The following is a 15,297-nucleotide window of genomic DNA, read 5'->3' on the forward strand; positions in this document are numbered from 1 at the left end:
TAAGCAATATGGAAAGTACAATCTTTAAAAAAATCTCTGGCCACACTTAAACACTGTGTTTCATTTGAAAAACTCTTGCTTTTTTTCCCCAGGATACTTTGTCATCACACTAAATAATCTGCCTAACCACCCTACGAAGGCTTCTTTCTGATTTTAGAAATGAGGCAATCCCGGGAACAGAGTTCTGATCTGAGATAAAAACAGGAGCTGGGAAATCTAGCTTTATGCTACCTGTTTTTTTTCTCTTAAGTAAACCTCAGTGGAATCAGGCCCCAAATATCCTGTGATTTGGGGGAAAGAGGCTAGTGGATTTCTTGATTATCCTGAAGATGTATGTGAGGCAGAATCACAGGTTAATATGCTCGATTCTCCCTTCATTTAAGTCAGTTGCTAAATGAACATTACGTCCTCTCGGTAGGGCACATTCAGTCTTTAGAGTCATTTTGGGGGTTGATTATTGAATGTAATTTTCATTAGGTTCTCTCCCAGAATTCAAAATTTACCATTTGAAATTGATTTGAAAGAATCTCAGTGCTGCATAATTAGGTTGGTAGAGCCTTATGAATTGGGGCTAATTTAGAAAAAAAAGGTCCATGTGAATTACTGAGCTCTGGAAATAAGAGACTGTGTCTAAAGCGGGGCAGTTTTATTATTTTCATATCAAGTTAATAAAACTGTGCCTTCAAGAGAACAGCTGCAAGTCCTGCAGTCAGTAACCAGCCAGGACTTATCTGTACTTAGTTCCATTAAACTCCTTAAGACATTATTTTCGTAGATGAAGCAAGAACCCTTAGCCCAACCTTTGTTAAAACATTATGAATTCCAGATCAGAGGGGTCTGGATGGACAAGAACACATATCATCACATTCCAAATTGTAGATCTATGGGCTTGGGACCTTAGAAATGACGTCTTTCCAATGGATGTGGCAGGTTTTTAGCAGGTTTCTGCTGAGTGTTTCCTAATTCCGGACACAACAAGTAGGGAATTTCCATGGAAAATAATTCCACTGGGAAAATGGAGCATCTCAGCTTGAAACTGAGCTAACACTGATTCAGGGGGCTTAGGGTCAAAGATTAGGAGGAAAGGGGGTAGCTGGAAGAAGGGAAGGAGAGGAAAGGAGATTGGGTGGGTGACGGAGAGGAGAAGACTGAATTGTTTCATAACTTTGAATACAACTTTTGTTTTAGAATTTACATCTCGTGATGATTTTGTTTTAAATGTAAAAGGTAAAGGAAACATTTAACAAGAAAACAGGTAAAAAGCCTTTCCCCAACTTAATATACTTCCTCATTTGTCAAACATTAGTTGAATGCTGGCTCCAGTCCCAGGTTAAGCTTTATTTACTTTTCTAGGAGACTTTCGGACCAAAAGATGTTGCTCAAAAAGCTCATCTTAATTTTGACGGCAACTTGTAAGTAGGCAAATTTGGGGTCCCATTCAGAAAGTGGACTGACTGTCGATTACTGGTGCATTCTTGTCAAGTATTTCTTGAAGATGGCCCGCAGAGCATGACATTAGCTGATGGATGACCAGGATTTACTTATTGACTGCAGGCTGCGCAGAAAGCCAATTTGGGCAATTTCTGCACATAAGTGAATTTGAGTAGTCTCAAAGATATTCCCTAATGGAGACCTTAAAAGCGAGCAGACTCACTCAGATTAATAGCGGCAAACAGCCTGTGCTACAGCAAGCTCTGTCTCCCCGAAACACTGGAGATAAAACAGCAAGAGAAATGATCATTTCTTGGGAGGGTAACATGGTATATTTTTGCATTTTAAAATGCAAGGTGAGAATTCTGTTCATTTCTTCTTATTTTATTATCTCCCTGTCGGAAAAACCAGACATGACACTCTCCCCAAAATTCAGTTAGCTACTTTTGATTTGGGAAAAAAAATGTAGTTCTTGAACATGATGAAAAACAAAGAGGACTACCAGACGCCCGCAAATGTTGGGGTTTGGTTCTAGTTTCTGCATTCTGGTCTGGGGAGGAGAGTCTTGGGTCGGGGACAGGAGGCCGGAGCCGGGCTGAGCCCAGGGCAGTTACCTTGCAGCCTTCACAGGTGATGCAGCGGTAGTGATACCCAGTGGCTTTGTCACCGCACACCACACAGAGCTCGTCCTTGTCTAGGTAACTGGGGATGTACCCTGCAAAGGAGGAAGGAAGAGGGATGTGAGAAAACATTCGTGTTTGTGTTTGCATCAAAACCACTAGCCAGGAGGCGAGGACAGGAGGTGAGGTGGGGGACAGAGGAGGCCAGACAATTTATTTTACACGTTTTAATACAATTTTTGCTTTAGGCTCTATTCCTCCTGATCACTGAGTTTTAAATACAAAAGGTAAATAATACATGTAATAAGAAAACATTTAAGAAGGCTTTCCCGGACTTATTTCCCCAGTATCTTCTCTGGCCTTTCCTCTCACACTTACGGAGCTAATGTGAGGCTCAGGACTGAGGATTGCCGCAGGGTCACCTGCGGAGGCCAGGCTGTGAGGCACCTGGGGAGCTCTGGATTCTGGGTAATGCAATCTCTTTCCTAGAGCTTGTTAGAGTCTGTTCTTAGAAGACTTGATCCACTTTGAAATCAAGGCACTGTGCAAATAAATTCGGAATACTTCATGGCTGGAAAGGCCCTGGGAGGTGCCCAAGTACTGTCGAGGCAAACAGGCTTTCAGAAGTTTGCCTTCCTTGGGGTCACCCCAGAAATTAACAGCAGAGACTAAACCTAGGTTACCTAACCCCTGATCCTCCAGTATAAGTTAAGCTGGTCTTTTTCTAAAAATAGACAGCTCCCTTTAAGTAGGATGAATAAGGCCATCTAGAAATAAATTTGGTGAACTTGTGATATTATGATACACAATGCAACAACATTGGGTAATGTAAAGTAATAGGGGTTCCCTTTTTTAAGAATAAAAATCCAACCGTGACAAATCCATACATATAGAACTAATAGTGTGTTACTAGTTTATACTCCTTGACTCAGGAAGCTAAAGTTTCAAAACAAAAACAGAAGCAGTCTACTTCCCAGCTGCCTTTGCCTCTTTCTTTCACTTGTAAATGGTGCCCAAACAAGAAATGGATTCAGAAGTGAAAATTCAGTTTCAGGTGTATCAACGGTTCCCCATAAAAGCACAAAGACCCCCCCCCAAAAAAAAGTCAAAACAAGGTCTGATTTGTTGGGACGTGGAGAAGCGGAGAAAAAAAATCATTCTTTCTCATGATCATGGTCCCTCGTGAAGTTCTTTGGCTCGTGAATGCTTACTGGTTTCACTAAAGATTAGCCAGGTTGAAAAATTCTAGATTTTACCAGATCTTCTGTTAAACTAGGTCACTGAGGGCTGACTTTTCAGAACAAAGCCCTCAGTGGAGGGCTTTGGGAAACACACAAAAATGTGGTTTTTGTGTTAAAGGAAACACACAAAAAATGACTCCTTTTCACCATTTCTTAAGAATAGTATGGGAAATGGAAAAACCAAAGAACTTGTACATATGACCCATGGACATGAACCAAGGGGGAGGGGAGGAGAGTGGGCACAGGGCAGAGGAGAAAAAAATGGAACAATTGTAATTGCATAATCGATAAAATACACTTTAGAAAAGTAATTACTTTGCTCAGACTTTATTTTTATAAAAATGTCCCTTCTTGAGAGAGAGAGAGAGATAAGTGATTTCCAAGTGAGATTTGGTCACGTGTGGGATTATCTTTTTAAATGCCATAGCCTTTCTGGGTTTTACTTCTTCATTGTGGAAACCACAAGGCGTCTGTTGAGTTCATTCTGAGGGTTCAAAACTCTCATTTGACATTTTAATGAAGAGCTCTGGGAAGGATCGGGGCAGGAATGAAAAGGAGAGTGGGAGACCTGTGTGTTTAACAAAAAATTCATCCATGAGTTCAGAAAACGTTCATTTAGCATCAACTATGTGCTTAGCCCTGTGCTAGGTCCTGAGAATATAAAGACAAATAAGATGTGGTTTCTTCCTTCAGAAAAAATACTGGGCGGAGCAAAAGCAGGTTTACAGTGTTTATATGGAAAATAATATAACAATGAATAACTAATAATATAAGAATAAACTCTGTATTTTACATACCCACAAAGGTAAACCTACTTTTGCCCTACTCTGTGTGAATAAGCAACTGAGTCCTGTATTTCCAGTTGGTCATTTCTCAATGAGAGAAAGAAAAGGTGAAGGCGAAGGAAAGAATATGAAAAGATGCTGAAAAACATTGCAAGGAACTTCAGGCCCAAAACACAATGAGATACCAATTCTTCTCAGATGGTGACAGTGAAAATGACAGAAAATAAGAAGTGTTGGTGGGGCTCTGGAAATACCAGAACTCCCAGAATTTGTTAGGAGGAATGTAAAATGTGCTTTGGAAAAACTGTTGGCAGTTCCTCAAAATGCTGAATACAAAGTCACAGAGGACCTAGCAATTCCAGTCTTAGGTGTATGCCTGAGAACTGAAAACCTACATCCACACAAAAACCTGTACATGAACACCCGTAGCAGCATTGTTTATGATATCCAAAAAGTGGCCACGACTCAAGTGTCTATCCAATGGTGAATGGACAAAGAAAAGTGGTGTAGCCACACACTGAAATATGATTCAGCCGTAAATGGAATGAAGTACTGTTACATGGACCAAACAGATGAACCCTGAGAACTGTGTGCTGAATGAAAGAAGCTATACCTGGAAGCTAGACATATCTTACAATTTCACTTACGTGAAATGTCTAGAATAGGAACACTCAGAGGTACAGAAACTAGATGGGTGGTGGCCAAGGTCTGGAGGGAGGGAGGAAAGGGGAGTGACTGCTAAAGACCACTGAGTTTCTTTTCAGGGTAAAGATAATGCTCTGGTGAGGTGTAGCATGGGTGGCTACACAACTCTGCGTGTGCACTAAGTACCATTGAATGAAAATCACAGTTTGGTAGGGACACATTTTGTACACTTTAGATGTGTGAATTTTATGAGATGCGAAATATGTCTCAATAAAGCTGTTATTCAAAAACAAAGAAATGAAGGAAATAAAAGAGGACGGTTCCATTTGATAAACATCTGTATAGGTATTACGACAGGCTAGGCAATGTGCCAAGGATCTAAAGAATTCTTGGAGACCCTTTCAGTGGAGTGGGGAAAACGGACAACAAGAGGTCACCTGCATGTAATGTGGTAGGTGCTGGCATAGGGTTATGTCCAGAGTCACAGGGGGAAACCTTAGGGAAGCCTTCCTGCCCAGCCCCTCAGCTCCAGTCCAGGTCGGGTGCTCCCCTACCTCCTTGTGCTTCCCCAAGAGCAGCTCTTTACTCTCTGCACTGTAACTACTGGGAACTCTTCCTTTCCTTAGACTGACACCTCTGACTCACAACAGGTTTGTCTAATTCCAGCTACAGGGCAGGGGTCCTGTCCTTCATGCTCAAACTCAGGTGTCCAGCACTTGCTTCCTTTGATGACTGCATCACAGTTTTTCAACATTGCTGCTCTCTGCCAAGGGCAAAGAATGTAACGGAGGGGGGTCTCTCTGGAACCTACAGATGGAAAGGACTAAAGAGCTCAGCAGGGGTATTTGAAAGAGGTGATAATGCAAATACAGGTCCAAACTTCTGACCTAATGAAAACTACATGAGAACGTTTGGTTTTTGGTCAAGAAACCGAGATTCCATTCTGATGAAGATTGAGATATCTAGATTCAAGCGCTTCCAAGAGGTAGCACTCTGGGGAGATACATGGTCACTAATCAAGTAGATTTGATCCTGCTTTTTTTTTTTTGACTCTTCTCTGATCATCAGGTTTAAGATAGTGAGACAGAACTAAGGTGAGCTTAAATGCAGCACCCTTTCCCCACATGAGAATCACCAGGTCCAGGCCAGCTGGATTAAGATGCCATTGCCAAAAGTCAGAATTTTATGCAATTTGCTTGCCTTTCCACTTTCAGCTCTATAAACCACTATCCATTCCACCCAAAGGAATCTTTGCTTGCTGGTTAGACTTCCCCTTCACGAGATTGTAAGCCCAAGCCCCAAGGTTGTTTACCACGGTCTGCGAGGTAATAGGTGGTGCTGGGGCTCACATTTCATAAGAAACACCAACAAAATCGACAGGAAAACTCATCAGGCATTGACTCATTCCAAACACAATTTTGCGAAGCCATCTGTACCAAGGAACAACATAAAAATTCCACTAAGGCTCTGTGTCCAGAGAACTAATTAATTATCACATGTGTAGAATTGGGGGCAGGTAATAATGAAAATGGTCAGAGATGCTCTGGACTTAACTTTATCAATGGATTTAACTAATTTTATCTTTGACTTAGTCAATGGACTTTAGTGGTCAGTCTCTATGCATCAAAAACCATGTGTGTATGGGTTCCTTACCATGTCCAGATTTTTAAAATAAAAAAACTGTGTAAGTAATACAGTGCATTATGGACAAATTAAAGACATAAATTAGCAAAGCACAAATTTACCTATTAGATCTTCACAGGATAACCACTGTAGCATTTTGATGTTTTTTTCATTTTAGTAATCTAGTGTATGTGTGAGTGTGTGTGTGTGACAAGTAAATGCTTATGTGTGCATTGGAACACATACTTATAACACACAAAGCAGCTTTAAACAATGAAGTAACCCAATGATTAAAACACTGCACCTTCCTGGTAGAGGCAGATGGAATAGACATACCAATGTCAGGAAAGCTACCCATTATACATAGGGGTTATGTACAGTTGGCCAGAGTGAAGACTTGGAGTTCTCGGTATCAAGTGCAGACGGCAGAGATAAGGGAGAAAGAGACACAGGCCATTGCCTTCTACTATCACATTCAGGAACAAATTATAATGCAGGTGGGCAGTGTGTTGCCTGTGGGAAACGCTTTGGGAGGGCTGGAGAATGTCAACCAGAGTCAGGAAGATGCAGGTCCCTCACCATCTCTCACTCTACCTGCTTTATTTTTGGTGTTGGCAGCCCAACACCGGGTTCCTCCTCCCTACAGCCCGACAGTGTATGCAGGTGGTTGAACTGCCTGACCTTTAAGGTTCTGGTGAACCCGGAATCCCATGATAATTCAATCTGTTAGTGGAAGCAGCTCCTTTGTTTTCGGAATGCTAGTCTGTTGGGTGCTTTGCTTTGCTCTCTTATTTTTCCTAGATTATCTTGGTGGGTGGATGAATAGATGATTAAATAGGTCTTTAGTTAAATAATCAAACTTCTACAAAAACATCCATGTACGCCCATACCAGTTGCTTACATAATCATACTGGCGCACCCCACCCACCTCTTTCTTTTCTCTAAAATATTAACTCGCAACCATCTTGTTTAGCCAAAACGCTCACCACAGGCAATGACACATCAATCATTATGCTTAAGTCCATTATCCACCATTAAATGATTTCTACCAGGGAGTAACATTCCGCATAGAATGCATAGGAATGTGGGGGTTCCCTTAAAGTTACAGGATATACTTGACAACATCACGTGCTGACCAGTTCTGGAGAACTTAACCATCTCCTGCTTTCTGGTCCCCGTGTCTCCATCTTTGCCGTTTTTCATGATCAGCAGGTGTGCCCCATGCTGGCATGTCTAGGTAGGGACCATGCATGTGTGTTGCTAGTTCTGTTGCCCCGTGTAGACACGAACCGGGTGTCACTATTGGGTTCCGCCTGGAAACAAACAGGAGAAACACAGCCCCGGAAGCCACGCCGCTCATTGGAGAATTGCACCTGCACGCCGCGTCAGGTGATTGCGGCAGAAGCACGGTCAGCGCACCCAGAAACCACTGAGACCCGCGATGGTACATCCACGGAAGACACATATTCCCAGCTTTTATGTACACTCAGGCGCATTATTTGTTAGACTAATAAAGCTATCTCGCCCCTTTATCAAGCACATTATTATGAAAGCAAACTCCACCTGTTTGTTCAACAAAGGACTTTGAGAATATTTTTAGTCGTCACGTGGCAGTGTCTGATTAATTGATGAGTATTATCCTGCATATAAAACAGGTTGATGTGGTAAAATATTACTCACATTTTTTACCTTGTCTGTTAGCAGCTATATTAAGATATGATTCACATACCATGCAACTCGATGGCTTTTCACATAGTCACTGAATTGTGAAATCATTACCATAATTAATTTTAGACCATTTGCATCATCCCCCCCAAAACCCCTGTACCTTTAGAGGCCACCCCCCCATTCCTCCTATCCTCTCCACCCCCCACCTTGCCCTAAGAAACCACTAATTCAATTTCCGTTTCTCTACAGATTTGCCTATTCTGGACATTTCATATAAACAGAATCATACAAAACATGGTCTTTTGTGACTGGCGTTCCACTTAGCATAATGTTTTCAAGGTGTACGTGTGTTGTAGCCAACTTTGGTTTCAGAGAACTTGATTCACAGAGGGACTGGGTATGTGGACAGAGACGTCGTGTACATTTGCACTGCAAATCATGCCACAGGCAGTAAGCTTGGCTTTTTGGTTGGCTCTGGATTCTGGGCTTTCCTGTGCATGTGTAAAAGCAGAAGCCTTTGTTAGTTTAATTCTCCTGAGTGAATTTTAACCGCATCTCAGATCCTGGGAGAATAAACACTGGCACCTTTTGTCACCTTGGTAGATAGAGGCCTTAGGGAAAAGATTAGAACACAGGCAGATTCATCTTGGTAGGTATAAAGTGGAAGTTGCCACCTGGGAAGAAAGGTCTAGCAGAGAAGCTGAGCTCAGAGGCCTTTTCCAATGTGGCTGATCTCAACTTCTGCCCAGGACCGTTTGCCTAGCAGAAGCACCCCTGGCATCTGAAAGGAGCAGTGTTATTGCTGGTATTAGGAAATGCTTTGGGTGGCTCAGAGAGGCCATTTGCTGACTCATCCTGTGGAACTACCAACCTAGAGGCAGCAAAGAATCCTGGGTGGTTTGAGTAAGGGTATCAGAGGTTGCCATATTTTAACACCCCTAAAGAAGCTAAACCATTAGCATGTTTAGTTATTCTTCCAATTTTATATTGAGCCTCCTCGGTTCATCACACAGCACAGACCCTTGTGAGTTAAATGACCCACCTCCACAAGCCCACACCATGGGCACCTTCTTCTCTACGTCATTTCTTTACAGACCTCAACACGTTGCATGGTTCATCCTTTAGTCTTTCCCAACATACTAATTCTGATTCCTTTGACATTTGATTCTTGGTACTAGGTACCAACTTCTGCGTAATGGTAATCTTAAACCTCTGATAAGCAATATATCTGTTCCCTCCACCCATCTATTTATGTAACAAACATGTACTGGCCTCGCGTGCAAGACGCTGGGTACAACCTTGACGCAGCATCGACTAAAAGGTGTCCTTTCATTGCCGTCCACAAATTCCCAGCAGAGGTGCCACAGACGCTCCTACGTCACAAAGTGTTTCCTCAGAATGGCAGGCATCTTTCTGTTGCCACTGCTACCCGAGTGGAATCACTGCACATCTTTGCTTTACACCTCGCCCTCTGGTTGGCTGGGTCCATGCTGCTGGGGGACAGTAGCCACTGGAGTCCTGAGTTTTTAAACTCTAGAGCCCCGGGGGCTAATGAAGGGAAAGGAGGACCAGGTCAGACGTGGCAGGGGGCCAAAGGGGAGATGTCACGATGACAAGGGACTCTGGATTCCTACCATCTGAAAGTCTTAGGGCAGAAAGAGGGGCAAAGTAAGTTTTAGATGATTTCTTCCGATTCACAACTTCCTGAAACTAAAATATATAAACTTGTTAGGGTAGTCTTGGATACAATACAGTTTCACGCACAAGAAGAACCTTCTTCTTCCTTTCCCTGTAGGCTCACATGCTTAGCAGCTGACATAACCTTTCAGTCTACAATTAGAACTGTGTGACTTGATGATGCAAATCACCAGGAAAGGGAATAGATTGGTATAATGAGTTTCAGTCAACGTTTTAATCACCAGGGCACACACACTGGCAGTCTACAGCGTTTGGCTTGTAGACTGTTTAAACATCTCAGCCAATTTTGAAAACCAGGAGATTTCATATAAAACTTAGATTTCTTGCTTCCTGTGAAAAGCTGAAAGATCTGGCAATAATGAGCCCAAATTTTCACAGGGCAGCCATCAGCTGAACTGAGAAGGGCAGCCTCGCTGTCAGCAGGAGCCCCTGTTCTGCCCCAGCGCTGAGGTGAAATGTCCGTTGCCATTTATGTTTATTCTTGTGTTATGTCTTTTTATAAGGAAAGGAGTATTTCACAGAACTTCTATCTTTCTTAAAAGTGGGAAGACAAGAGTAATTCAAGAAAAATGGAAGAAAATGTAGTGGTTTATGGAAGTAAAGATACTCTTACAACACAGAAACAATGTGTGTGTGGGTTGCAAAACTTAAATTAAGCAGTCCACATTGAACCACTTTGCCTCTCTGGCATTGCTATCGGCTCTGGTGCTTGTGGGCATTGAGTTTTAGAACTCAGGTGCTAATGGGATCATTTCCTGTTTTAACAGAGATGGGTTAAAAAGAAGGAAGGTGAAGTTTATCAGAAGAGTAGGGAAGGGTGGGAAGCGGAAAGGGTCACTAACCTCTGATTTTGCTTTAAGAGTCAACTTAGGTCTCTAAGGGCTCACACAGAACACCCTCTGTTATTTCATGTCCTGCATGTTTGAGAAAAATGTTTGCCTTTCTTTATCTGAGAATTCATCCAGAATGAGATTCAAGATTATAGCGCTAAAAATGTGGGCTATCAGCTCTTCAGCCTGATGTTCTATGAAGGAGAAGTGGCTACATTGGTATCAGGACAAAGCACATCACTGCCACTATAAGCTGTGCCGTCTCCCTGCAGGTACAGCCTGCAGTCCTGGTGGGTGAGCACTTCACGGAGTGGGGAAGGGGGTAACTGACTTTCTAGTGCAAATGGTCCCAATGGGTTGACATAAACAAGCATACATGACAAATAGAAGCCAAACTCAGGCTGTGGGAATGCTCTATAATATACATGTAAGTGGCATGTTGTAGGTATACATACCCATGTATGTTCAAGTGCACTACTCCATTTGGATACAGCTCAGTCTAGTTGGGGGGCTGGATGGTGGGTGGAGGATTGGGCAAAAAAGAAAAACAAGCAAAACAGCTTAATCTGCAAAAATCTAAGCTGAACACTATGAAAATGGAGGAGGAATTTTCACATTACAAAAAAATCTGTTACTACAGATGATCTCTAAATATTGAGCTCACTTAATGTAGTGGGGTGCTTGTGAGCCCAATGGAACATTTGGCAGTATCTGGAGACATTTTTAAAACTGTCACTGCTGTGGAAGGGAACATTGAGTGCCACTGGCATCTAGTGCATAGAACTGGGGATGCTGCTAGACATCCCAGGAGGCTCGGGACAGCCCCCACGGCAAAGAATTATCTGGCTCCAAATGTCGATAGTGACAAGGCTGAGAAACTCTGGTCTAATACCTATGATATATAATTTAGTTTCTTTTCAAAAAGCTGATCTACACACATCATTTAGTGCCGTTGTATAAAACAAGGGGCATCTTGTTTGTGAATGTGGTGCTGATTAAATAGAACAGGCTGATGGGCTGTGAGCTCAGTGAGTGACCTGAAGTGATGCAGGCTGAGAATGGCAGAAGGAGCCCTGGGGTGTGGATGGCAGTGAGCACTGGGTAGAAAAAGAGCATCATCATTGGTTCACGGATGGGGGCAACATAGCAGAGAGAGAGAAATACATGGAGAAACTGGCCAAGATTTGGGGACAGAGGGTGTGGATGGAAGCACAAAGCCTGAAATAAAATGGAACCCTTTAGTGAGGGGGAGAGTTGATGGAGATAGTGTTTGATCTAACAGACCATGTGGAAAGGGTCTGGATGTTCAGGTGGAGCCTGTGGTGGGTGCACAGGGCAGGGGAGGACTGTCACTGAGTGGCTGGAAGTAGGAGACAAGGGGTGAACATGGGGAGAAGAGCACAGGACAACATGGAGGGAAGAGTGTGCAGGTAAGGAGAGAGGAAGGGTGGGGCATATTCCGGGAGTGTTCAGGAGAACTGAGGATATTCATTAAGCACCTAGCACAGAGGGAGCCATGAGGTTGGTACCAAGGACAGCGCATGGGAGCTCAGTCATTCTGAGGATCTATCTGGAAAAGGAAGAATACAGATGCGAACTAGGCCGTGCTACTTAGTGTCAGAACAAAAAGTTGGGGTCACAAAAGCTAGACCAGTGCAGATGGTAGAGTGGGAAGCAATTGAACCTCAGGCTGAATGCACCTGAATGCTGGGAGCTGAGCAAAAAGCTTTGAGTTTGTGGGGAAGTATTTACAAGTGAGGTGGTGGATGTGAGCCCTGAATGCAGGAAATAAGCAGCACCCACATTCCCTCCCAAGCCTGCCAGGCATCTGACTTCAGTCTCTCATAATGCCTTGGATTCCTGCTATTAGCTCTTATTGTGAGGAATGGCAGTGGGTGCTCTAGGATGAAGTTGGGGCACCTAATGAAATCTCTGAAGGACGTGCCTTTGACAAGACAGAAAAGAAAGAAGAGCCAGCTCATGCTTTTGTCTGCTCTTAGAATTGATTTGGAAATGACTGTTGTTTCTTACTTTGCTTCCATTTCTGGGAGCCGAGGGGCACTTTCATTTAACCTTTTGGATAGTATCTTCTGTATTCTACACAATGGCCCTGTTGTTTTCTGGAGTGGTGTTGTCTCTCAATAGTTTACTGGTGGCGGTGCCTAATGTGGATCCTAGCCTTACAACAGCATCCTTACAATTACATAAACACTGTAGAAAAACCTGCAGTTGCATTAACCTCTTAAGTCCTATTGCATTTTAAAGACATGGTGTCTGCAACAGTTCATTAGGTGGACTGATCCCGTATGTGTTTAAAGAAATTCAACTAGAGAGAAAGAGTAGAGATGGGGGAGGAAGAGGAAGACTGAGAGAGAGATGGAGGGACAGTGGCAGGGGGTGGGGGAGAGACAAAGAGGAGAAGAAGGGAAGGGAAGGAAGGAAGGAGAGGGAATGTTGACAAAGAGAAATCAAATAGTGTGCAATCACCTCATATTCAAGTTCATGGTTGGGAGTGATTATGCAATGGGACTTGTAAAGCTTGCCATTTTTTGGTTTGCTTTCCTGCTTGCCTCTCACTAGGAGTGTGATTCTAAGCATTTTAGGGTACCTGTGGCTTACACAGCATTTTTTTTCTGTACAGACTTTGAAACTTCCCCAACCCCAGCTCTATGGTATAGCAATCCTTCTCTAACTTTAAACGAGGTCAATGAAATTCTAATTAGAAATCATATTTCCTTGGGTTTAACTCCTCTTTTAACCTGAGCCTCATGATGTGGGTCACTTCAAACACCCCCAACCTTACCATTTAATTTCCATTTTTAATGTTTGCACAAGTATTCACACAAAGGGAACAGGCTATGGGACATCCAAAAAGATTTCGGTTCCTGTCTCGAGACCAAGGGGCAATGAAAGCAGACTCGGAGAGAAGAGTTGGTTGTATGTGAACTTTCTGCTCAGTTATTCATTTTTCTCTCCCCAACACTTAAACCGGCTACAGAATAAGAACATGTGTGATCAAAACCAAACCAACACTGAAAGGGACAAACATGCCATTTCCTCCACCCTGGCTCCAAAGCAGGAAATTATTTTCCTCTTGGACATGATCACCAACTTTGACACACACACACACACACACACCAGCACTTCTTGGGACACATAGTTCTGAGAAAGATGGCACATTGAAAGTGGAGCAAAGAACCCTGTGGGGAGGGGCTGCCCAAGGCAGACACTTCACGGACGAGTTCTGTGCAAACAGAGCCAGAGGCTGACCAGCAAAGCTGCCTGCAGAACAGCCAGACTCGAGCTGTTTGGGGACTTCAGAAGCAATCAGAACTGGCTGTGGTGACTGATTTTTAACTGAACAGATCACGGTCAGGTTATTTGAAAGACTAAAAAAAAAGGATCTCATATCTTCTGAGTGATAGCTATGGTGCTTTTGTTTCTAACTTTTAAAAATGAAATATGTGTTTTCTCATATTCTATATGAAAAATAAGACAGATACTATATTCACACTTCAGTTCTCCTCGATGTGGAAATGACACGGGCTCCCTGGCCAATTCTTGAAGTCTTATTTTAAATTTGATTTAATAAACGGAATTCTGACTCTTCCTTTGTGTTCTCAGTGCTTCAGGAACTGGATAATTTTGTTCCCTCTTGGCTATCAATATAAAAACAGAAAAAATACAGAGGGGGAGTTAAAAGTCATTCTAAATTCAACCATTAAGATAACCAGTCTTAACTCTGGGTTCTGTCTGTAGCTTTCCTTTATTTCATCTCTGTGTACTTAAGTACACTTTACAAATAAACAAGATTATGATCATTCTCCACATACTAGGAAATTCTAATTAAAGGCTGGAGAATAAGCCATTCTTAAAAATTATAAACAAAGTTAAGACAGCTGCATTAATAAAGAATTTATATAGCTGTAGAGACAGCAGCCAACACAGATAAAGCAATTATGAGTTCCATGAAAACAGGTAAAAACCCAACTGGAATAACGAGGCCTGCCCCACTGAACACCTGTTTATAGTCTTAATTTTGCCTTAAGGAGATATTACTGATGTCCTTCAGCAACAACAAAAATCAATAGCGGATCAATGTGGATAAACATGTTGGGTATGACCTTTTGTCCTAAGAGACGGTTAACAGCTGGGTTTAGTTCGACTGGGATTTACTGAAAGACTTGTAACAGTAAATAACAGCGCACTTAAGAATATTTGCCTGCTTTGATTGAGCGAGTTTGGCAGGTGGCGCTGGCCTTTTAATGGCATATGGCTTTGAGAAATTACATCAATATATGCATCCACGGTGTCTTAACCTCTAGTTCATGCTTCAAATTAATTAGTGAAGAATCCCTGGTTTACTGTTTAATAAGCAAATATTCCCCAGGGCTGGTGGAAGAAAATACAGTAAAAAGAGAGAAGAAAAAGGAGTCAAAAGCATGAAAAGTTTTGCAGGAATTTTTAAGACTAGTGGAATGCCCAAGGAGAGAGACGGACACCAACATTTTCTAAGGATTCTATATCATTAAGAAAGGCACAGGCATGTCTAATGAAGCAATGCCAACTTCTTTTGAAAGATAAATCACTTATAAGAGTAAATGAAACAGAAAGCACACCATCTACCTCAGATGTTCCCATTAGGGGACTTACATGGTCTGCCCCTTGCAATAAATAAGTAATTCTGATGCCCTTCACAAGAAGGTAAAGCTAAATGGAAATGCAGATGCACAAGTCTGAGTATGTTGCATGCTAT

At 42.5% G+C, this 15,297-nt stretch overlaps 1 protein-coding gene across 4 annotated transcripts in view; it reads right to left on the bottom strand.

The window, feature by feature from the left end:
* Positions 1-15,297, bottom strand: part of THRB (thyroid hormone receptor beta) — a 332,868-nt gene that overhangs the window by 32,237 nt on the left and 285,334 nt on the right. For all 4 annotated transcript variants that reach the window (XM_037070685.1, XM_037070683.1, XM_037070684.1 and 1 more), the window contains one exon: positions 2,046-2,146. In XM_037070685.1, coding sequence (XP_036926580.1) covers positions 2,046-2,146 — 101 coding nt within the window. The remainder of the gene's footprint in view (positions 1-2,045; positions 2,147-15,297) is intronic.

Source organism: Sturnira hondurensis, unplaced genomic scaffold (genome assembly GCF_014824575.4).
Source record: "Sturnira hondurensis isolate 20B ecotype Veracruz unplaced genomic scaffold, ASM1482457v3 Scaffold0019006, whole genome shotgun sequence".
Classification (NCBI taxonomy): Eukaryota; Metazoa; Chordata; class Mammalia; order Chiroptera; family Phyllostomidae; genus Sturnira; species Sturnira hondurensis.